The sequence below is a fragment of the Rhynchophorus ferrugineus genome, unplaced genomic scaffold (genome assembly GCF_030347505.1).
Source record: "Rhynchophorus ferrugineus isolate W39M unplaced genomic scaffold, kcgeb_rfMv2 rfM6, whole genome shotgun sequence".
Classification (NCBI taxonomy): domain Eukaryota; kingdom Metazoa; phylum Arthropoda; class Insecta; order Coleoptera; family Curculionidae; genus Rhynchophorus; species Rhynchophorus ferrugineus.
This window is the reverse complement of record NW_027472585.1, coordinates 7,830,312-7,855,317: the sequence shown is the minus strand read 5'-3', so window position 1 is coordinate 7,855,317 and position 25,006 is coordinate 7,830,312. Positions and strand designations below refer to the sequence as shown.

General features: G+C 31.7%; 1 protein-coding gene across 4 annotated transcripts; it reads left to right on the top strand.

Moving 5' to 3' along the window:
* Positions 1-25,006, top strand: LOC143198600 (uncharacterized). Of its 4 annotated transcripts, none has more exons than XM_076407918.1 (5): positions 1-252; positions 21,253-21,453; positions 21,996-22,174; positions 22,229-22,498; positions 24,305-25,006. In XM_076407918.1, the coding sequence occupies exons 2-5, from the start codon at positions 21,295-21,297 to the stop codon at positions 24,576-24,578; spliced, it is 882 nt and encodes a 293-aa protein (XP_076264033.1). In that variant the 5' UTR covers positions 1-252; positions 21,253-21,294; the 3' UTR covers positions 24,579-25,006. The 4 variants fall into 4 exon arrangements, with proteins under 4 accessions (XP_076264033.1, XP_076264032.1, XP_076264035.1 ...); XM_076407917.1 differs by having other exon boundaries at positions 3-296; XM_076407920.1 differs by having other exon boundaries at positions 111-252; positions 21,295-21,453.

Below are 25,006 nucleotides of genomic sequence, written 5' to 3'. Positions count from 1 at the left end.
GCACAGTCGATGGTTGACCACGCGTCTATATACCCACGCAGGTGTCGATTGTTTGTCGCGAAAAGTGAGAGTTCTTTTTTACCACACGGTGGTTCGGTTTGTCCATATCAGTGACATGTGCTTGCTGGTCTTGGCCGAAGGGCCGAACTCTTCCAGCTGATGGTGAATGCGCTTCACCGTTTCGTTTTACCTTTGTTGACATTTAAGTCACACAGCCTTCCACCCATTTCAGATTCGACGATGACGTGATACGTACGTATACGGAGTTCTGTACCGATTTGGAAGTTTGATAATCAGTACGTAATATTAACTAAATAATTAACTAACATCGTGAACAATCGAGACATAAAAATAACCTTCAGCTCACAGAAAGCAAAGCAAAGTCAGAAATTTAAATACGCGGAAACCAATTCAATTGTCTCCAACTCGTTAAAATTAACTATTATAACAATTAACTAACATTGTTAGCAATAGAAGAGTCGTGAAATACACAAACATTATAAATGCATATAATTTTAATAACATTGCAAATAGTTATATTTTTATATCTAATTAAAAACGTTAATATTAACAACTATCTATAAATATCTAATGTATACGCGGATAATGATTATACCCAAATTGTTTTAATTATGTGAATATAATCATAACTACGAAATAAAATATTGCAACCACTAGAACGAATTATTAATAATTTACCAAATTACAATATGACTAAGACAACAGAATGATTAAAATGACATTGAAAGTAACAAAATTAGGAAAAATAATATTCTTACCACTTAGTTTAAATATTAACTTCATTCCAAGCACTTTCAACTCATCCTAAGTGAAATTATGAGGATCAACGAAAGCCAGAAAGTCAAAACTATACTTACCAAGCGTTTTTTAAATAAAAAATAAATAAACCAATATCACCGCCAAATTTTGATAAGTAGAATAGGATTTAATATGTATCATCATAGACATAAACTGAAATAGCTATATTGACAATTAAAAATATATTAAACCTCAGGCAGAATATATTATATATCATGACACCACTACTTAAAATATAAAAACAACATAAAAGCGGTGAATAAACATTAAAGCTAATATATTAAGTCTTTCGCTAATAACAATTTCCAATCTCGAGTTTCACACCAAATAAAATTTACAATTATAAACATTCATTTGCAACTCGAATGCAAATCATTTGATTACATTCTACAACACTTACATTATTCATCTTATATACATAGGTATCTTATAAAAACCGTAATTAAAGAATTATTGATTACGGTGTCCCACTTAGAATAGATTGCATAACAGTACGAGTTTCACTTTTTATGTATTTCATTGACTCATTAACTGTTTTGCACTCAAACTTTCTTGGTCCGACATCAGCTCTGTATTAAATAATTCTGATTTAATACCATTGCCTTACATAATGTCAAACGGTTTTGGCATATATGCACCTTTCTAATTTTAACATTCCAATACTAAGCGTTCAATATAGAAAGAAATTATATTCCGAGAAAGATCAGGGTCAAAAATTAGCAATTCACATATAATACTGTCGATAAAAAGTTAGGTTAGGTACTGGGCTTAAAGAAAATTTAAATCGTTGTAATGAATAATGTCAAACACATGTTCTGATAATATGTAGAAATTTTATTTGACTAAATTGTATCATTGAATACATGTACTTACAGTTAAATTTACTAAAACAGTTAATAAGCTTCGGGTTTGACATATAACAAATGACACATGTCAAAGTTTAATGACAATCACAGAGTATATTACTCCATGATGATGATGATGTCAATTTAGCGTTTCTGCAATAATAAGGAAGTGATTGTTAAAGATCCTTTTGAACAAGAATATCTTAATGAATAAAGTTGAATATTGTATAAAAGTTTTTTTTTAGTTAAACACAATACTTATTGAAGGGTCTTTTGTTATTATTTTTTTGTAATGTTACTGAAGCTACATTGTTGCAAGCCAAAACAGTACAAATTTATCTATGCGAAGTGATAGTCAAAATTAGACCAAATCTCAATTGTTTTTATATAATTTTATAGTACGTACCATTTATGTTTTGAAAGGACTGAAAACATGCACAAAACAGTATTTTACTGAATGAAAATTTATTTTAGATGAAAATTATCTTTATCAAAAAATATATACATATACCGAGAATATAAAGTTTATAATAACTATATTTTTATGATTATATAAGAGCAATGATTTAATCATGACATATATTGACAATGTCAATGACAATAGTGTTGTCAATGCCGAAATAAAACGCAAAAATAAACCAATAGAGGGTATTGTAAACTGCTATCAATGACAAAAATTAGGTTAGCTATAAACCAAAATTGATATTTTACTGATGTTTGATGAGTTATATATAATGAGAAAATTAAATTTTTATTAATTTATCCAAACATATCTTTTTTCTTTAATTATATTTAGTGGAGAATAATATGTAGCTATTAACAAGGAATATCTACAGACAAAACATTTTGTACAGCCTTCAAGAACAGTCATTTTCCAAGAATTTCGATAGTAGGCAGCCCGAAAGAATGCAAAATAAGCTGAATGTTTTTTCAATGAAAAATAACCTTTTCAATCTTTATTAAAATATGGTAAATTTTCGGTATTATAACGTTTGTTAATCATTAAAATTATTTTTGAAAAAATAGTTTTAAAATTCATATAGTGAGTTATTTTAGTAATGTTAATTATCTTTTTCAAATAAAACTGTGTTGCCTCGCAGTTTGATACTTCGTATCGTTTCTAATCACCACCCACATTATTATTGTTCGTCGGCAGCGTAAAAGTCTGGCTACAACGGGTCTTTTCAGCAGAAAAATCAGCATTTGTAACGTTCGTAACAGTTCACCGTTATACCGGAATGATTAGAATTTTGATTCGTTCTAAGAGAAGGAAAAACTTGACATGGCCATAATGGGTATTACATTTTTAAATGTGATTAGGGATAATATATTAGTTTTAATTTAAAGCTTCATTGTGAAAAACACAATGTATTTTATTCAAAGTACTTTTTCTCACTTTTCAAGCAATTTGCAAATTCCTCGAAAGAACGATCGTGATCATTCATAAGAAGTGAAGCTGCACAGACAGGTTATGACTCGTATGCTGGAACAAATAGTAATCAGAAGGAGCGAGGTCTGAAGAATATGGCAGATGGGGTAACACTTGTAGGGTTGTTTTTAAACCTACTGCGTAAAATAAAATTATATAACATCTTAAATATATAAAAACAGAGATCAAAATAAATGATATAACAACTACTTACTCAATAATTTTTTTTATAACATCTTTATTAGATACGCTTAGTACAATTTTAATTATTATTATTATTACAATTAATTTATTACTACTTTTCCTATGTGCTTGGATTAATTAGCAAGCAAGACGAGTGCGAGAAAATACATCAGTATGTATTCCTCAATTATAAATTACGATTCTTCAATTCAATTACGATTATTTATTAATTATTAACTTACAGCTATAGTTTACAATAATAATACACACTAAATGTTCACACAAGTTCATATGGTTTTGTTCGTTTCAATCTCCTGACATCCTGTGCGCTGTCCAGCAGTTGTATTGCTTCCACGTTAGAATGATTTAGTAATCTTCTTTCGTGTTTCAAGGCGAAATCCTGCACAACTTCGCAAATCCATTTGATTTCCAGGTCATCGTGCAGTTCTTCATTGGTTACATAGCGATAGGCATTGGTAATCAATCGAAGAATCTTGTTTTGACAGCGCTGTATGACTAACTGATTCGAATTTTTAGTGCAACCCCATATTTGCACCCTATAGGTCCAAATTGGCTTTATAATTGTATTATAGATCAACCTCTTTGATTTTAGATCAAGTTGAGAGTATCTTCCGACTAACCAATATAGTTGTTTTATTTTGGTTCTAATGTGTTTTGCTTTTTGTCTAACGTGATGCTTCCAATTTACCGTCAAGATGAATTCCAAGGTATTTTGCTGATTCTGCTTGAGGAATCGGGCATCCATTGAGTGATATAATTAAGTTTTTATTATTTCGCCTTAATGCAAAATTAACGTGGACAGATTTGGAGCTATTAAGTTGAATTTTCCAATCTTTTGTCCATTTGTAGATTTTGTTGACTGCCACTTGCACTTTTTCTATTGCCCTAGGCAGAGATATATCTTTTGCCATAATAACTGTGTCATCAGCAAAGGTTCCAAGAAGTGTTTCTTTTGTTGTTGGAATGTCAGCAGTGTAGAGCAGATACAGGAGAGGTCCTAAGACGCTACCTTGTGGAACTCCAGCCGAGATATTTTTAAATGTCGAGGACGCCATTTCGTGCGATACTCTAAATTTTCTTCCGAATAAATATGACTCCAGCAATTGACAATAGTTACGCGGTAACAATTTGCTCATCTTACAGATTAATCCCAAATGCCAAACCCGATCAAAAGCTTACTCAATAAATGGCAAAATAAATAATGCAAATAGGCGTGCGAGATCTAGATGGTCGTGGTGGTCGGGTGATAATTCTGCAAACATAATAAAACGTACAAACGTGAAATTAAAATATAATTGACATATTACGTAGATAGGTGCTTCTATTGTCAGGTAATTAAAATATAACGGTACTGGTAGTCAATAGACTGGCATTTATATTAGTATAACAGTGACAAATAAAGACGATGACAATGGTAGGCAATAAAATGATAGATTAACCAGGATGGTTAGTATAAAACAGAGAATCCTTATAAAACAGACAATAACAGTAACTGACAGCAATGATAAAGTACATATGTAAATGTGTCAATCAATAAATAAGCAACTCCATTGCTATGTGCACTCACTTCTCCTAACTCCGACTATGATGAACGTGCAATGCGTACAAGGGAAAAAGCCAAAGGTAAACACGCTAGATACGCTGTCACCAAGAGCTGGCAGGAACCACATTTGGTGGTGTTTATGTATGCTTCAGATAGTCAATAAACCACATATAATGGATGTATATAGCCAACAAACAACAAATAATGGATAATAACGATAATTGATAGCAATGATTAACTGTGCTTGGATTAAGAATGACATGTGCATAACAATAATGACGTGCAAGAGATCAAGGGGAGTAACGCGCGAGATCTGCTGCCACTATGGTTAATAGGCCTCGCTAGGATTAAGCTAAATTCTCAAAATAAATAAATAAACAGTACAGTTAGCACACTTCTCTAGTTCCAGCTATGATCGACCTGCAATGCGTATAAGGAAAAAATACAAGCTAGATACGCTGCCACCAAGAGCCAGCAGAAACCACTTTCGGTAGCGTTTATGTATGTTTCAAGTTATCCATAGATCATAACTACGCATTAGTTACTTTAGCCACTTTGACGTTAGTTTAGCAACCATAAAACTATTATCCTTGATTTGCCATAGTCTAAGAATTATGAAATAATAAAATTGAGTAGAATAAAATATATAACGATGAATGGATAAATAAATAAATCAGTAGAGCATAATGAGTAGAGAATTATAAGTAAAAAGATTTAATCGAATTTAATTTGATAAAACTCAGCTTGGACGGCACAAAACACAATAAAATAAACTGGACGATGAGACCGTAGTGACCCTGGCCGTCGCGTCTTTAGGAATAGACTTTTATGAAGTTCCCTAGGTGAACATCCCTAGGATATGATCACATCTGGCAAATACAGCCCCCGAAGAAATATCAACATAAAAATTAAAACGTCTAAAACATAGAACTAAGAGAGGGAATTCTAAGTACTGGATATATTCGGAACGATTTATGATTTCCTTGAATCCTACATATCTGTATCATTCAAGTAAATTTATTGTCATATTTTAGGAAAAAAAACGATAAGATATCAATCGAACAAATAAAACTCGGTTTTACACACTTCACGACACTTCAACCACCCAAAAATTAAAAGGTCTAAAACATAGAACTAGGAGAGGGAATTCCAAGTACTGGATATATTCGGAATGATTTATGATTTCCTCGAATAATTTATGATTTCCTTGAATCCTAATCTGTAGCATTCAAGGAAATTTATTGTCATATTTTAGGAAAAAAAAATCGACAAAATATCAATCGAACAAATAAAACTCGGTTTTACACACTTCCCATTTTAATATTTCCAAGTATGTTTTCACTGATTTTGCAAGATGCTGAAGAATAACATTGTGGTATTTTTGCTCGTATTTTACGCAGGGCTTTTTTGGACTTTGCTTGGTCTGTGTCCAAGAACGCCCTTTGCCTTCGGTGTCAAAATCACCACTTGTAAAACAAAATATGTACATAATAATCGTTATAATAACAACATAAAAATAAACAAAAAACTTATTTAAACTATCTACTATACATATTTTATATTCTAATATATACACAAAATATAGCATAATACCTACTTGAACCTATTTACAATATTATTTTAACTACTACCAAATGATCAGTTTGAAGACTTCATCACATCTGGCAAATACAACCCCTGAAGAAAAATCAACAATGTTGCCATTCGTGGTTATTATTTCTGTTAATAAATATTCGCAAGGGTAACAATCATACAATTAAAAAGAAGCAGCAATCCCGCCTAGTTCCTTTACATTATCGTTCAAACTAGCGTTGGGAATTATCGACTGAAAACAGTCGAAACAGTCGATAGTCGCAAAACAGTCGAAACAGTCGATAGTCAACAAAAAAAGTGACTGAAAATAGTAATTACTATTATTGCACGGTTCGACTGTTTTTTTCCATTCGTGATGTCAGACCAAGATGTACGAATTCTTGAAAGAAAAGATTAAAAAAATTACTAATTTCTATTATCACGTAATAAATAATATAATTTTAAAGGAAGTAGGATTACTTTTATACTGAATGTTCTGTGGATGTGTAAAAAGTAATGGAATAATAACACCACAAATGTTTTTTCGTGTTTTAATATATTAATTGCTATTTTTAAATAACATAGCATAATAAATATAAATAGTACAATATAACTTAAATAAAACCTAAGAACTAATGATTTTCAATAACCATAACTACTAAATAAAATGTAAACGTATATCTAATCAATGAAAAATCTAATCCATGATGAACCTAAAAATGATCGTACAATAACTACCAGACCCTTTTTAAATAGTTTTATTTATTTTTGAACAAAAATATCTTTAAAGTACTGTGTATATTATCATGTTCAACTTTTCGCCCGTGAGGCGGTTTCTTCGATTGTTAATTATTTGCCCAGATTTTGAAAAAGCTCGTTCCCAGGGGACAGATGTTGCGGGTATTGAGGAATATTTTACGTGTAACTGATATAATTCAGGTAGTTTCATTTTATGGGTTTGCTAAAAATCCAATGGGTTTTCTAAACGCCCAATAAATGGTATTTCCAAATACTGCTAAATCTGTAAAGTTGCTGCAGTACTTGGAGTAATTACTTCTTTCATTCTAGCCATTTTTTTATCAAAATATCTCCAGATGTCAATACATCCTTGGTCAGTAGTTTTGTATTGAAATTCGAATTGTGGACCTATATTTGTATTTTTTGAAGTTAGAATGGAAGATACCTCTTTTGTGATAACTTTTTGTATCGCCTCAACATTATTTACAATACCAAATCCTGCATTTTTAAATCTAGGATCTAAAAATATGGATTTCCCGCATATCGTGTTCATTTCTAAAATTGCCAGTCTCATTGATGACATCTAATAGACAATTTTGTCATTTTTCCCCATTCACTTGTTAAAATCCTGGATTTGATGGAATGTTGCAGTCCTCTTATTAACCATCTAATTAAAGACATCGTTGGGATATCTTTATTTATTTATTTGTTATTACTGACCTTTTGCATTCGGTGAAGGTACGATAATCTCGAAGGTCATAAAAACAATACCAACAATTTAAATGCAAGATTGATAACCAGTCTTCTTAAAATACATACTAAATACATACCCTGCATTTAATGGTTTAGCGAGACTTAAATGTTCAGTCATAACGACTATCAAGGTTAACATGTGCTTCAGAGTGATGTCATCGCTACGGTTGTGGAAACATAATATTTATTTTGTTTTATACAAGACATTCGCTATATATGGTGCAATTTGCGACGCATATTATCAATTACATATATAGAACAGTTTAAAATCCTAAACAAATAAAAATACTGATCAAAATAAATTATAGTCGGTTGGTGGCGCAGTGGCAAAGGTAAGCTAGGTATTACATAAGTTTATGTAATACCTAGTTTACGATAGAATTTCCATTCATTTAAATAAACACGAAATGATTAATATTAATAAAGCTATAAAAATTGTCGACTTGACAGTCGCAGAGTAACAGCGATAAGACGATTCTCATACTGTTGCAGATTCGAATACCGTGTCTATACACAAAGTGTAAAGTGCGACAAGAAATAATAATCCTAGTCAGTAAATTTGGAGTTTCCTCTAGGATAGTTCCTAAATTGGTCAAGTTAAAGTGATAGTATCTAGCATTCCAACTTCAATAAAAATCAATATTTAGATTCCTCCTATAAGATAATCAAAGAATGCTGAGAACTAATCAATCGTGTCAATTTATATAAAATTTGGTTTTCGTTTTTTAAAATTTAAGTGACATTTTGACACCTGATAAGTTTACCTAGTTTCTTTTTTCAATTAAAATATTAATTTAAACAAGTATGAATTGATACCTATATATAATACTTGATATTTTGATGTTGGAAATCAAATAGAAGATAAATAATGAAAAACTGGAGCATACATTTAAACTAGGGGTATTGGCCACCGAAAAAATATCGATATTTCAATATTTAAAAAAATATCGATATATTGCTACATCGACTATTGCTATTGCTATATTTTTTTGCTACAAGTATAAGAAAAATAAATATATAAGAAAAAATAAAAATTGTGATAAACCTTTAATTTTAATTTTAATCTAATTCTTAATTTATTCAGAAAAAATATCGGCTAAAAGAAATCGATATATCGGCCAAAAATATCGATATTTTTTCTGCATCCCTAATTTAAACATCTTGTCTTCATAAAAGGAAATTATTCTTTTACTGATTATTAATCAGTTCGACAGGGATGTCTAAATATAATTAAGAGATATTGTATCTGTTAAATATATGATTTATATCGATACAAGAGACAGTGTAAAAGAGAAGAAGAAGAATGAGTAGAGGGCGGTGTAATTTGTATCGAGTCTGTTCAAAAATGTATAAAAGAGCATAGATGTAAATAAAGTTTCTCTTTTGTTTCAAAGTCATAAGTGGTGTTATTAATTCGTAACAGTATCTTTTATTTTATATTTTTTTAATAAATTTTGTTTTTCGAATTTTAAATATATACCAGATAGTGTTATGTAATTTGGAATTTAATTAAAAAATTACAAAGACTGTATTTTGGCCAGTTCTGCTCATAGGAAATAAATTCGAATTTTTCTATTAGCATTTGGTCTTCTATTGCATATTAAATGCCTTTATTCGATTTCATATATTTCTGTCTCGATATTAGTGTGCAACTTAACCAAGGTATTTCAAATAATGCTTTTTAGGGAGAGAAGGTTTCAAATAAGTAACAATTGGGCTTTCAGAGATAATTTTCTGTTTCATTTAGGAGAACAATTCCCAATTTCTTATTAAAAATACTAATTTTAGGGTAAATGATGTCGTAAATGATACAATATCTTTTAATTATATTTAGACATCCCTGTCGAACTGATTAATAATCAGTAAAAGAAATATATATGAAGACAAGATGTTAAATTTTTGGCCGATATATCGATTTTTTTAGCCGATATTTTTTCTGAATAGATTAAGAATTAGATTATTTAAAGGTTTATCACAATTTTTATTTTTTCTTATATATTTATTTTTCTTATACTTATAGCAAAAAAAATATCGATATTTTTTTAAAAATATCGAAAACAATATATCGATATCTTTTTTTATATTGAAATATCGATATTTTTTCGGTGGCCAATACCCCTAGTTTAAATGTATCCTCCAGTTTTTCATTATTTATCTTCTATTTGATTTTCAACATCAAAATATCAAGTATTATATATAGGTATCAATACATATTTGTTTAAATTAATATTTTAATTGAAAAAAGAAACTAGGTAAACTTATCAGGTGTCAAAATGTCACTTAAATTTTAAAAAATGAAAACAAAATTTTATATAAATTGACACGGTTGATTAGTTCTCAGCATTCTTTGATTATCTTATAGGAGGAATCTAAATATTGAGTTTTATTGAAGTTGGAATGCTAGATACTACCACTTTAACTTGACCATTTTAGGAACTATCCTAGAAGAAATTCGAAATTTACTGACTAGGATTATTATTTCTTGTCGCACTTTACAATTTGTGTATAGACACGGTATTCGAATCTGCAACAGTATGAGAATCGTCTTATCGCTGTGACTCTGCGACTGTCAGGTCGTCAATTTTTATAGCTTTATTAATATCATCGGTGAATGGAGGTAAAACGAAATGAAACAGTGGTGTTTACATTATGTGACCGTTATTTATTGGTTATATAAAAAAAAGTGAAAAATACAATTAGATAAAACGGATGGCAGCGGTGTTACCTGGAGACGAGGCTTGGGCAGTCGATGGTGGCACGTTTAAACCAAACGATGGTTGAGCACTGAATGAATCGAAATACCCTTCAATAACATCCCAGATAAACGTCTCGGGGTTGCCGCCAGCTATTCGTTATCGGGTTCTAATTGGTGCTGCTGGCACCCCGCCCGTGTTCAACATCTGGGATTATATTTCTGGGTATTTTGAAGACAGTTATTCCACGATGTAAAATTCGACATGCCCCAAGGTCGCTACATAATTATTTGTCACCTAACATTAATTGACCATCATTGTTTTATACTCCTATTGTTTTTTTATACTTTTATGACTATATTACTGACCACGCAAGATATTTGTTAGTGTTGAAATATTACATTATCTAATATTATATGACAATTTATCAAGCTATAGCTCTAATTATTTATTTAAAATCGTTTCAATTCACTGATGATATCTGTATACCATATCGATAAAAATGTTTTTCCTCATAAACCATTAATATTTTTAGGATTATTTATACATTCTTAGTGGTATAACTAAAGGTTAATCACCTGAAATGAATGAATATTTGTAAACAAGGGTTTAGCCAAAATCAGCAGTATGTATTATTACCTGAATATGATAAATAAATGGTGCCTTAATAAAACTCTTCAAAAGTCCTACTAATTATGATCGTAATAATATGATATATATATATATATATATATATATATATATATATATATATATATATAATATAAAATAATTAGATTTACTGGACAATATTTAAAACATCAATACATATAATTTCCATATATATGCATCCCCATATTTTTAGTTTTAAGAGAGTATGAATATTCTTATTTTAGAAACGTCGTTAAATATTTTTGCCCTTGCTTTGAATTGATTTCGTAAATTAGCATATATATGATTATTGATAAAATATTGATATTACCAGAACAAAAACTTTCAATTATTAGCAACCAATTGCCTTCTTTATTTGCATTAGATATGCTTAATATAATCTTAGTACTACTGTTCTGTTGTATTTGCATTAATACGCCAGCCAGACGAGTACGGGATTAATACAGTACAATAATCAGTATGTATTTCCCAAATTAAAATAAAACTAACCTGAGCTAAAGTTAAACACTAAATTATACACTAAATAATTTCGTGTGGTTTGGTTCGCTTCAACTTTCTGATTTCCTACCTGTTGTCCAGTAGCTGTGTTGCTTCCGCGTTGCTGTGATTTAGCAACATTATTTCATGTTTTAAGGCGAAATCTCGGAGCACTTCCTGTATCCATTTAATTCCGAGGTCATGGTGCATAGCAATAAGCATTGGTAATTAATCGTGGAACTTTGTTTTGAGTGCGTTAGATTACTATGGTTGGTTTGATGTTTTAGTTAACCCTATATTTGCACCCCATTTGGTCCAAATTGACTTTATGATTGACTGATAAACCAATCTCTTTGATTTTAGGTCAAGTTGAGGGTATCTTCCGGCTAACCGGTACAGTTGATTGACATTGAGTCTGATACTTATTCCTAAATATATTCGACATCAAAAATATATTCTATCAATTTTTCAAAAAATAGCTTCAAATGAAAAGAAATCATTCAAACTAATTTATAGGTCTAATATATTTGGCACAATTCGTATATTTCGAGAGAGGAAACGGAATAATTTCTGGTTTCGTAACCGCTTTTCTTCTTTTGTTCTTTCTCGGTCGAATTTCTCGAGCGAAAATGGTCGTCAACTAGACGAATTAACCCGCGAAAACCAAAACGATTTCTTTGGAAGGATGCTCCGACCCGTTTCACACGAACGCCTTTTCTTAGTTTTGCGTAACAACGTTTCCTAGAATCTGTTAATTCGGTAATGGGAAAACAAGAAAGAGTAAAGCTTGAGAATCTAGCCAGCAGTATCTTTTATGATGCCGTTTCCCAGGCTCCGTAAATACGTTATTTTTTTTTAACTGAAATATAATTTCATTTATTTTATCATTACTTTATATTATTATTTTTTATTTTAATTTTTTTATTTTTTATTTTTTCTGTCAGGTTGTTTATTTTATTAATTAGGATTCTTCCTTGATTCCTTGACGTATCACTCAATATCGTTTAAAATTCAATTTAACATATCAATATGGGATTAATATTGCAAAATATATAATATATAACATATTTTTACACAGTTAATTGTAAAGTTAATTTTACTTAACTAAACTAAATTTGAAATTAATCATATACATTATTCAACGATATAAATATGCAGTGATAAGATAAGATAAGAAATAACATACAAAAATAACATATTTTCCCTAGAAATAATTGTTTATATGTGAAAAGCCGAATTTATTTAGGTATTTTTATATTATAAAATCAACAAATATTTATAGTTTTGTAAATATATAATTAGTTATATAGTTATATTTAATAAATTTATTTTGCATCTTAAAATCTAATTTTAAAATAGAACCGAATTTAATATTGTTACCAAAAGTTTAACTCAAGAGATGATATTAAAATATCTATTACAATATAAAAGAAACAAAGGGTGCTATCGATTTTCAACAAAAAAATTGAAAATACTCTGTTCAACTCAACAATTGTTGGAATCAATGTGAATTCACTCACAATCATAAATATCTATTACCGTATCAGTTAGGGTCATTGGATCAGCTGATAGGGTGGGGTTTAGTGGGTAGCCCAGAGGCAGCCTCCACATAACCAGTCCAACTCGCTTATTCTTGCGGGTCTTCCCGACCAGGTATCCGTAACAGGATTGCCCTACCAGGTTCCAGGCCAAAAAAAAATATATCTATTACTTGAGTAATTCTAACCTGTAGAATTATGAATATGCATAAAAAAGCATTACTTGACCATAGAGTATCTTTCAATTTCCCTTGAAGAGAAGTGTTGGAGTTTGCAGCAGCAACACGTAAATTTAATTGATTTACAATAATAAAAACAGGCAATTCATCTTAATTTTCAATATTAGCAGTAGCTGTATTGCTTCTACGTTGTTGTGGATCACAAAATCTTGGATCACTTAGTGTATCCCATACTTATACTCCTTTTGGTCCAAATTGGCTTTATGACTGATAATCAACGACACAAATATGCAGTGAAAAGATAAATAATATATAATAAATAACATACTTTTCATAGAAATAGTTGTTTATATGTGAAAAGCCGAATTTATTTAGGTATTTTTATATTATAAAATCAACAAATATTTATAGTTTTGTAAATATATAATTAGTTATATAGTTACATTTAATAAATTTATTTTGCATCTTAAAATCTAATTTTAAAATAGAATCGAATTTGATATTGTTACCAAAAGTTTAGCTCAAGAGATGATATTAAAATATCTACTACAATATAAAAGAAACAAAGGGTGCTATTGATTTCCAACAAAAAAATTGAAAATACTCTGTCCAACTCAACAATTGTTGGAATCAGTGTGAATTCACTCACAATCATAAATATCTATTACTTGAGTAACTCTAACCTGTAGAATTATGAATATGCATAAAAAAGCATTACATGACCATAGAGTATCTTTCAATTTCCCTTGAAGAGAAGTGTTGGAGTTTGCAGCAGCAACACGTAAACTTAATTGATTTACAATAATAAAAACAGGCAATTCATCTTAATTTTCAATATTAGCAGTAGCTGTATTGCTTCTACGTTGTTGTGGATCACAAAATCTTGGGTCACTTAGTGTATCTTATACTTATACTCCTTTTGGTCCAAATTGGCTTTATGACTGATAATCAACGACACAAATATGCAGTGAAAAGATAAATAATATATAATAAATAACATATTTTTCATAGAAATAGTTGTTTATATGTGAAAAGCCGAATTTGTTTAAATATGTTTATATTGTGAAACCAACAAATATTTAGATCTACAATCATAAAAACAAAGGCAATTCATCTTCATTTTCAACGTTTACTGCAGCGGTATTAATCATATTACCAAATGTTGAGGGATGTGAAAGAAAACCTGCATTATAACAATATAATAAGGTTTTTTCTTCGAATAGTGAGAAAATTTTGTTAGATTCAATAATTGATTAGTTATTTAAAACATCTCGATATTTAATTACTTAGCGTTACATATTTGACCGTTCGAATATCCGTTTTTTTTTTCCACCGAATTGACCAGCTTTTTCACCAGCGAATCCTTCAGGTCTTCTAACTTATGAACCTTATGTCCTGTACTTACTAAACCACTAAAATAATTAAAACTAACTTCTAAACTGGCAAGAAGTATATCCAATTGCTAAGGAATGTCCACTGTATTCCACTGTTATTGTGAAAAAAATTTGATAAAAAGGAATTACGCGTGTTGATAAAATATTGCTATTTGTAGGGAAAAATATAGTTGAAGCAAAAACTTGGCTTGATACTGAGTTGCTAAGTTTAGACGTGGTGAAATGAGCACCGAAGACGGAGAACGTAGTGGACGCCCAAAAGAGGTTGTTACAGAAGAAAACATAAAAAAATCCACAAAAACATTTTGAATGACCATAAATCGGAATTGAATAAAATAGCAGACACTCTGAAGATATCAACTAAACCTGTACATCATATCATTCACGAATATTTGGGTATGAGACAGCTCTGTGCAAAGTGAGTGCCGCGCGAGCTCACTTTTGACCAAAGACAACGACGAGTTGATGATTCGGAACAGTGTTTGAAGATGATCAAGCGTAATAAACCCGAGTTTTTCTATCGATATGTGACAATGGATGAAACATGGCTCCATCGTTTCACTCCGAAGTCCAATGGACAGTCATCCGAGTGTCATCCAAAGCGTGGGAAAACGCAACAGTCAACTGGCAAGGTTATGGCGCCTATATTTTGGGATACGCATGGAATAATTTATTCAATTTCATTGACTACCTTGAAAAAGGAAGGACCATCAACAGCGATTATTACATAGCGCTTTTGAACCGTTTCAAGGACGAAATCGCCAAAAAATAACCGCATTTGAAGAAAAAGAAAGTGCTGCTTCACCAAGACAATGCACCATGTCACAAGTCAGTGAAAATAATGGAAAAAATACATGAATTGGGCTTCAAATTGCTTCCTCATCCACCGTATTCTCCAGATATGGCCCCCAGCGACTATTTTCTGTTCCCAAATTTCAAAAGAATGCTTGCTGGGAAGAAATTTTCGTCGAATGAATAGGTGATCGAGACCTATTTTGAAACAAAGGACAAATCATACTACAAAAATAGTATAGAAAAGTTGGAGGGTCGCTAAAATCAGTGTATCACCCTTGAAGGGAATTATGTTGAATAAAAAAAGCTTTGCCACTTAAAATTTGCCAAAAAAATGTGTTTTACTATGGTAGGCCGGGGACTTTTCAATTGGCCTGTTACTATATAATCTCATCAGTAACATTTCAATGCAAATAATATATTACCTCAGATTTGTTTTTAATATTTGCCAAATACTTTGGGAATACCATTGTTCTACATTAAACAATGGCCGTAGTACTTTCTAAGATTAAAGTGGAGTAAATGTCGGACTGTTTATCAGCATTACATATTGAAATATGAAATAACCGGTATAACCGGCGACGTAATAATCCATAAGACTTAGAATGTTAATGTTTTTTTTTCTCAGTCAACGAGAGTAGATTTAATTAACTGGGTCAAGAAATATTTTGTATTTTTTTATTGTTGAAGATCAGGTCGAGTCATTATTCTCTCAATGAATGATTTGTTTCTTTTTTTTTACCGACTTCAAAGAAAAGGGGGAGGTTCTATGTTCAACTGTATATATTTTTTATGTATGTTTTCTCAGTCAATTGTAGACCGATCTTCAAAATTGTTTTTTTATTCGAAAGAGTGAACTTCCGAAGTAGCTTTATTAAAACTAAATTAGATTCTGATGGCAGAATCCGATGAAATCGAGGGAAATGTAATGTTAATGCTGAGCTGATGTAATGGAAGACACAACTCCTCAACGGTTAAGAGTTAGAGGATTTTTCTTTAAATATTATGGGGGCGTACAGACTAATTAATTGTATACTTTGAAACTCAATTTAGTTAATCTGTCTTTGGGAAGTTTATAGTAAGAGTGTGCTTAACAAAGTCGTTCAGTGTAATAACCGTTGTTTGCTTTTTAAGCAGTAACCATATTATATGAGAAGCCGTAGAAACATTGTAGACATCTGCTTCTTTGGTAGTCGCGTTCAGCTCACACGCTGAGATAGCGGATTCGATTCCCGGCAGGAAGAACGACTTTTTGTTGTTATTCTACTCTGGCTAGAATAAATCTCAAATCAGCTAGACTAGGTAGCGAAAACCGAGGTTCAATTTTTTTAAATATTTTATCTTTATTGAGGAACTAAGACAATAGGTCTTTGGATGATCAATATAAATTAATCTTATTTGGAAATAATGGTATTCATCGCCATTTTAGAATGTTATCTGTCATATATAGGCATCGCTTTCACTAACAGTAGAACAAAACACAATCGAGTGTCATTTCAAAAAGAATATAAAAGATTTTATACGTTACTTGTAATTATACATGGGATTGAGGTTCTACAGGTGTGATCTTGTATTAAAATATCTACTACTGGAGGAGGAATGTGTCTACTTCTCAACCAATAAGCTGTTGTTGGTACCGCAAGACTTTCTTCATGAAATATCGTCACAGTTGGCGATCGATTTCAGGTGTTCGGGCTTCAAAATCCAAATTCTTTCAAATATTCGTTCGTAAAAAAAGATTAATTATTGTTGCTGAGTACTTTGAATGCCTTCCAAATTGAAGTATTAAACTGACGTAAATCATAACGAAAAAAGCACTTTTACAACTATAAATCCTTGTTTTATTTTCGATGTATCACTCTTACTTCTTCGAACTCAACATCCTACAAAATAAATGTTGTAAAAGAGAGTATTAATAGCAACTCTTTTGAAACCTGTCTCTTCAGAAATTAAAAATAATAGTATATTAGAAAACATTGTCAAATGCTTATTTTACGAGATGTTAATTCGGCCCGTACTCCTCTACGGACCTAATGTCTACTTCAAGTTTGTTACAGCCAACCAGATGAAACGGCTTCAAGTTTTCCGAAATAAGCTCCTCGGGAGAATCTTAAACGCTCCATGGTTTGCCGGAAATAATCAAATTCACAGGGAAGCTGACACTCCAGGAATCAAGCACTTTATATGTCAATTCTTCCACAAACTACAACTCAGATCAAGTTCTTATGAAAACGCGCTTGTTCGCGAACTGGTCGACATGCTGGACTTTCCAGGCTGAAACGACCTCATCCGTCGCTGCAGTCATAGCTTTTTCTCTCACACTACATTATCCAGTTGTGCGTTAACTCAAGTTCGCGAATCTATAGTTAGTTTCACTATCTATTTTTTCGCCGGGTCCTGGTGCCCAATATCGGCTTCCCGGTTAGCGAGTGTCATATCCCGCAGTAGCAGTAGCGACCGACAGGGCTCAACAATATAGCTCGGTCCAACTTGTCTCTCCAGGTCAAGTCTCCGTGACCAAGTATGCATCATGCATTCCACCCTTCTGGTTTTAGGCTAGAACAAAAAAAAAACATTGTGGAACAACCATACATTTGTAAATACCCTTACTGATCCAACAATCTATTCAATGCTCAATAAATATTTCTTATGATAATTATTATTAACATTAGTAACATGACAGGTAAAAGATTTTATATCTCTATTCTATTATAGATCATCAGATCGGATGATTAAAAACGTTTTAGTCTACTCACTTCCCTTCACTCAAAAACCGCTTTAAAATATCATAAGTCGTATGCAAAAAGTCAACGAATGTTAGAAAGGAAAACTGCTAATATATATTATTATTAATAGAAACGTTTGAGTCTATTTGTTTTATAAATTCATCGCATCTATAACATAATATTTTACAGTGAGAACTTGTTTCATCGTAGAGAGAAAAGAAATCAGATATGCTCTCCCAAAAAGAAAGCTTCGAGGAATATTATTATAAAAACTAAACAGAACGGCACAACAATTACAATTAATACAAGTTAAGAAACGTGATCCACTAGACAAAATTACATGCCTAACGAATAATAGAGCTATTATACTGTCATTACCCTTCAGAAACGTGCATTAAAATTTGAAGCAAACAACATTTTTGCATGTAAAAAGCATTAAAGTTAATCTCTGACCCAAAAAATATCGAGTCGTCGAACCCCATGTGTCATTACGGTTGCTATTCGATTGTTTATCAATTTATTCGGACGAGGGATAGCAGAAGTCACTTAGGAAGCATTAAATCACTTTCTCCTTCGCGACTTCTATTGTTTTATTTATATAAACATTTGCATTGCAAAAAAGATTAGTGAAATTATGGAACAGACGGAAAAGAAATACGGTTGGAAGCGCCAAAGCTATACATACTAAGAGAGAAATTGTCCTGAGACCTTTCATTATGATATGAATATAGATTTATTATTATTATATTAAACAAAGCAATAAATATGCTAATGTACATCCTATATATTCAGGCGTACCTCAGAATGTTATTGTAAGCTGGGAAGTCTAAAAGTCAGCACCAAGAGCAACAAGGAGCCAGTATGAGCGTTTAGAAAACCTCCAACCATCCTAAATAAAACATAAAATCAGCTAAAAATTTTAACATATCAAGATTAGTAAAAAACAACCAAAGCCTCCAAGTCACCTTTGAAATTCTTTACATTCCAATATATGTGAACTTATTCATATTCCATAAGGCAATGCATTAACCTATACCCATATTTTCTCCTGAGCTATAAACATTTTCATAACGTTTCAGTAAGTGATTTCGTGTGCAAATCAAATACAACCCAAATATTATTCTAGCCTAGAGTTGATATTTGTCCATTAATTCTATATAAAACTAACACTGGTTCGAAGTACTGTATGTCCGATACATCAAAATTGTTTGTTTTAAATTTACTACCTCATTACTTTTTAAAATTATTCTTAATATTTTCCCTCTACCAGGTTACAAAAATACATCTGATTTTGCTTAATTGGCTTTGTAACAATTTTTTTTATTAAGATGCGTTATCAGTATCTTTTTTGTGCCGGCTCGGTTGGCGCAGTGGTAAAGGTGACAAGACGGTCCACCTACTGTTGTGATAGTCAATGGTTCGAATCCTGTTGGGTTTAATATTTATGATTGTCCTAGACAAGTGTGCAAAATCCAACAAGGAAAATGATCCCAATCCCGCCAGTAACTTAGCTGGGTAAGACTGGATGTCTTCTGGGATGATTTCTAAGTTGGTCACTCGCCAGTCGATAGGCTTAATGCCGAGGACCGTGGTTCTGAGCCCACGTTAAACTGTACGTCCAGTCCAGATAAACCATCGTTGGTAAAAGGAGACTTTAAAACATGCAACTATGTTTTTTGTCATTGAGTACATATAACATGTATTCATTTCACTATTTAGTTGGTATTTATTTTAACGGATAAAGTTCAATTTTCTTATTTCATCTGTTATTTATTTGGAAACAAACAGCTAATATTCAGATAGTTGTTAAATATGCAGCGAAAATTGTCTTAAAATATACTTAACTTAATTGTAACAACCTGTAGTTTTTGTAGGTTTAACTTCGTTCATGCGTTGCAAATCTATTACTGTATTGCAGCATTTTTTGGGTAAAGGTCCACTAATGAGAAAGTATTTCCGATCAAAGAATAAAAACAAAACGCTTGTTAATTTCCATGACTTCCATTTTTTGTTGTGTTTATGTTCTGTTTATTTTATTTTCAAAAAGTACAATTAATTTGGTCACGTGAATATTGTGGAGCAGGATCCGTGTTTATTTTAATTCAAAATTCGTTTAGTTTTTATAAAAACAGTTAAAAACAGGGTTAATTTTGAGTTGTTTTTGTTTATTCAAGGCTTTATTACGAAATATTATATATATTATCATTTTTCAAAGTATTCCCCATCTTGGCCCTACTTTCTCTGCTTTTTTAGCAGTAACTGAATTCGATTTTAGATAAACGACGTGTTGTTTTAGTTTATTTGAGATTAATCTTCATAAACATTAAAATTCTACTCAGCTAATGTAAGAGTACAATGTATTATTGGCTCTAACAAAGAACGTCCCTCTTTCACTTAAGAACTATATTTATATAGCTATTGTAATAGATACCGATCTCACATGAGGTTCAATTGGATTGAAAACTACAATTATTTATGTTTTCAGTTTATATGGATGTACCTTGATATGGAAGTCCAACAAAATCGCTATGTTATAAACATACTAAGTTTTTGTTGTTGGGATTAATATACAGTTTTCACAACAAAAATCACATTAGCACATAGCATAAATATAATTTAAATAAAATATAATTTTCCACCAACGATGCTTTGTTATTTGTTGCTGTTTACACAAAATTGAGCAAAATAAAACACAAAAGAAATTCAAACCTTTAAAAAACTTTTATTTCACTAGAAAATTATTTTATTTTAATGGAAAAAAGTTGCAATTTATTGGAACGACTATACAAACCATGTTATTTACATTATATTTATATTATACTTATATTATAACCATTATATTATAACGTATAAAATAATCTGGAAAGATTTTTCTTAATAGAAACCTTCTTGATTTCAGAATATTAAGTAACACATAATTTTCTTGAAAATTTTATAAAAGATGGCTCGAAAAGTTGGAAAGAATCACTACATCGCTTCACCGTTCAGGCATAACGAGTCCCCAACGCCGGTACACGTGTCAAGAAGCGCTGCCTACTCTGATGGCGAGGAAAGCCACAGGGCACCATCCGAACGAACTCTATCCGAATATACTTCAGTGGTAAGTTGATTATTTTCAGTTTGCAAATGATCCTTGTAGTTTACTCCAAAAACAATAGAATTGCTTTCAGTTTTTATTATTGACATCTAAAACAAAAGAGAAATTAATTATCGTGGGCTTTCAAGCATTATTTTATACTTTGATACCTTAACTAAAGCGAACAGCATCAACATTTTATTATTTTTTAATAGGATGTATTTTCTTAATCGGAATCGAAAATAACAAAAATATGATTACCCAGACCAACAACTAATAGAATAATAAAAGGATAATTTTTAAACATATTGCTCAAGATGTGCAAAAAGTAATGGAAAACTGGATGTCCAGATTGCATTTTGATTTTGAGGTTTTATACCTTCATAGAATATACAAATGCACGTTTTCAGGGACAAAACTTCGTCATTTTCGAAGAGGTATAAATCTATGACGGTGTTAGTTTCGCAAAATATAAAATATATCATGTATAGCTTTGAAGCTTGATGTCATTTGAATAAAATGACTGGTAAATCTATTAAAAATAAATATGTTTCTATACGTTGCAGCCATACACGATAGTGAACGAACGAAATAGTAGAGGATATTTGAGTAACAGCAGCCCTAGACAGAACGGTTACACTTCATCGCGAGCGCCCTCTGCTCTAAGTAGAGGAAGCAGATATGATGACACCGGTTCTGATATTTACGTCACCAGTGGAGCGTACAGGGCACCTTCGGAAATTAGGTAATAAAATTACCGACATTGTATACGCTCACTCTAATCTTTGTTTTCTTCTAGTCGCACCTCCAGAGCCAGAGCGCCTAGTCATTACTCCTACAGATCTGGGGTTGCGCCGTCGGTGGTCAGCAGGACTAGCCGCAGCACGGTGAAGACGGGTAGGGGATCCAGGAAAGCGGGGATGACTGTAGAAGCTATGGCCGCCCCCAATCCTTTTTGTCCCAACATCAAGGGTATGTGTTGCCTGATGCTGTTGCTTAACTTGGGCATAATCCTGGTCACGCTCGGTTTCGTCATTGTCATTCAGTTCTTCGAGCCATTAATTGTCTGGTAAGTTTAATTTAAATACATATGAATAATAAATATTGTAGATACAGGGGATTGATAAAATAATACGAACATCTGACATATACCCAATATTTATTTATTGTTAAAATAGTGAGCCAACATTTACATTTAAAACAGCTGCCATTATTCACAAATTATATTCGTAGAGTGTCTGAGTAGTTTCCAAAGGAATGTTATCTCATTCTTGTACTAAAACATCCACTAATTGGTTCAAATATGTTGGAGACCTACTGTTTGTACAGTTGTACAGTTCGTCGCCCAATTTCACAGTAAATTATCTATCTGTGGCATATGATTTCAGTAGCTAGAAGTACAGATAACAGTTCAATTGAAAAGTATCCGGCCTGATACCTAGATGGCGTCACTAGAATTAAATCCATATATTTTATATTTAGCCCTAAGCCTCAAAAGATGTGTGTATAAATTTGACAGCTGTCGGATCATTATTTTGTGAATTATAGCATTTTGAGGGCACCAATTTTTGTTATTGCGAAAAAAAATGGATAAAAAGGAATTTTACGTGTTGATAAAATATTGGTTTTTGAAAGGAAAAAATACAGGAAAATCAAACATCAAGGATTGGTATGCTAAGTTTAGACGTGATGAAGTGAGCACCGAAGACAGTTAACGCAGTGAACGCACAAAAGAGGTTGTTACCGACGAAAACATTAAAAAAATCCACAAAATGATTTTTCATAACCGTAAATTGAAACTGAATGAAATAGAAGACACTCTGAACATATCAACTGAACGTCTACATCATATCATTTACGAATATTTGGGTATGAGAAAGCTCTGTGCAAAGTGGGTGCCCGCGAGCTCACTTTTGACCAAAAACAACCACGAGTTGATGATTTGGAGGAGTTTTTGAAGATAACGTAATAAGTAAAGCGTAATAAACCCGAGTTTTTGCATCGATATGTGACAATGGATGAAACCTGGCTCCATTATTTCACTCCAAAGTCCAATCAACAGTCATCCGAGTGGACTGCACACGATGCACCTGCTCCGAAGCGTGGAACAACGCAACAGTTGGCTGGCAAGGTTGTGGCGTCTGTATTTTGGCATGTGCATGGAATAATTTTCATTGACTATCTCGAAAAAGGAAGGACCGTTATTGGGCCGTTTGAGGGACGAAATCGGCGAAAAATGGCCGCATTTGAAGAAAAAGAAAGTGCTGCTTCACCTAGACAATGCACCGTGGCAAAAATCCATGAATTGGACTTCGAATTGCTTCCTCATCCAGCGTATTCTCCAGATCTGGATTTCAGCGACCATTTCTTGTTCTCAGATCTCAAAACAATGCTCGCTGGGAAGAAATTTTCGTCGAATGAAGAGGTGATCGCCGAAACTGAGGCCTATTTTGAAGCAAAGGACAAATCGTATTACAAAAATGGTATCGAAAATTTGAAGAGTCGCTATAATCAGTGTATCACGCTTGAAGGGAATTATGTTGAACAAAAAAACTAATTTTGCCAAAAAAATATGTTTTACTATGGTAGACCGGGGACTTTTCAATTGACCTGTTAGGTTTGAAAGCTTGATATATATCGAGAAATGCAACCGGAGACTATTTTTTATGACTTAAATATGCATTTATTTCACTGATAATATAAATTTGAAGAAATAACCATTTTATTTCAAGTCTTAATTATATTTTATTACAACAATATGCCAAAACGATGGATACATTAACACCACATCAAACAGCCTTTGTCGAACTATACTGAGCAACTTATGATTATTAATACATAGCGAATTTAATTAATATTATTTTATGTATTTTAGGATCTTCGGAATCATCTTCCTAATCTTCGGTTTCCTGACCCTGATCGGTAGCCTCGTCTACTGCGTAATGATCTTCCGCGATGCCAAATCCCCCAGTCAAGTAAACCCCGACGAGATGTACTGGACCCACCACTGGTCGAAATCGATAGGAGCGTCTCCCGAAATACATTATAAAGCTGAAGAAAAATATGGAGATGACCGGTACAGCGATCGCTATTCAGTTAGTAAATTATCTGGAAAATATTCAGATAGAGAAAAGAATGGACGCTATTGATCGAATTACATTGGACACTCTAATAAAACAATATAAAATGAATGCTAAAATTGTACATAATTTTATTGTGTATACTATATAAGATAACTAAACAAAAAACGTTAAATCACATAGGGTTTAGTCTAAGCTTTATTTAATTCCAATACAATCACTAATATTAGATCGAACATTAATACATTCATCAAGATGTATAATTGTTTTTATATATAGAAACTAAATCTAATTATATATGTGATTGTATGTTATACGAAACTGTCTTCATCGTACTTATCATCACTAAAAAGAGTGAAAATATACCCCTAACATTGCTTCAAAACCTAATTATCCTCTAATGTTACTTAGGTCGAATATAAATCTAATACCGATGTGATTTTTTAACGTATCTTATAAAATTATTGCTTAATTAAAATAAAATATATTTTTTACAA

Bases quoted from the DNA above. Each gene is read 5' to 3' on its own strand.
- LOC143198600 (XM_076407918.1), top strand. From the start codon at position 21,295: ATGGCTCGAAAAGTTGGAAAGAATCACTACATCGCTTCACCGTTCAGG. The intron at 21,454-21,995 runs GTAAGTTGATTA...TATACGTTGCAG, and splicing joins TATCCGAATATACTTCAGTG to CCATACACGATAGTGAACGA. The intron at 22,499-24,304 runs GTAAGTTTAATT...TATGTATTTTAG, and splicing joins TTCGAGCCATTAATTGTCTG to GATCTTCGGAATCATCTTCC.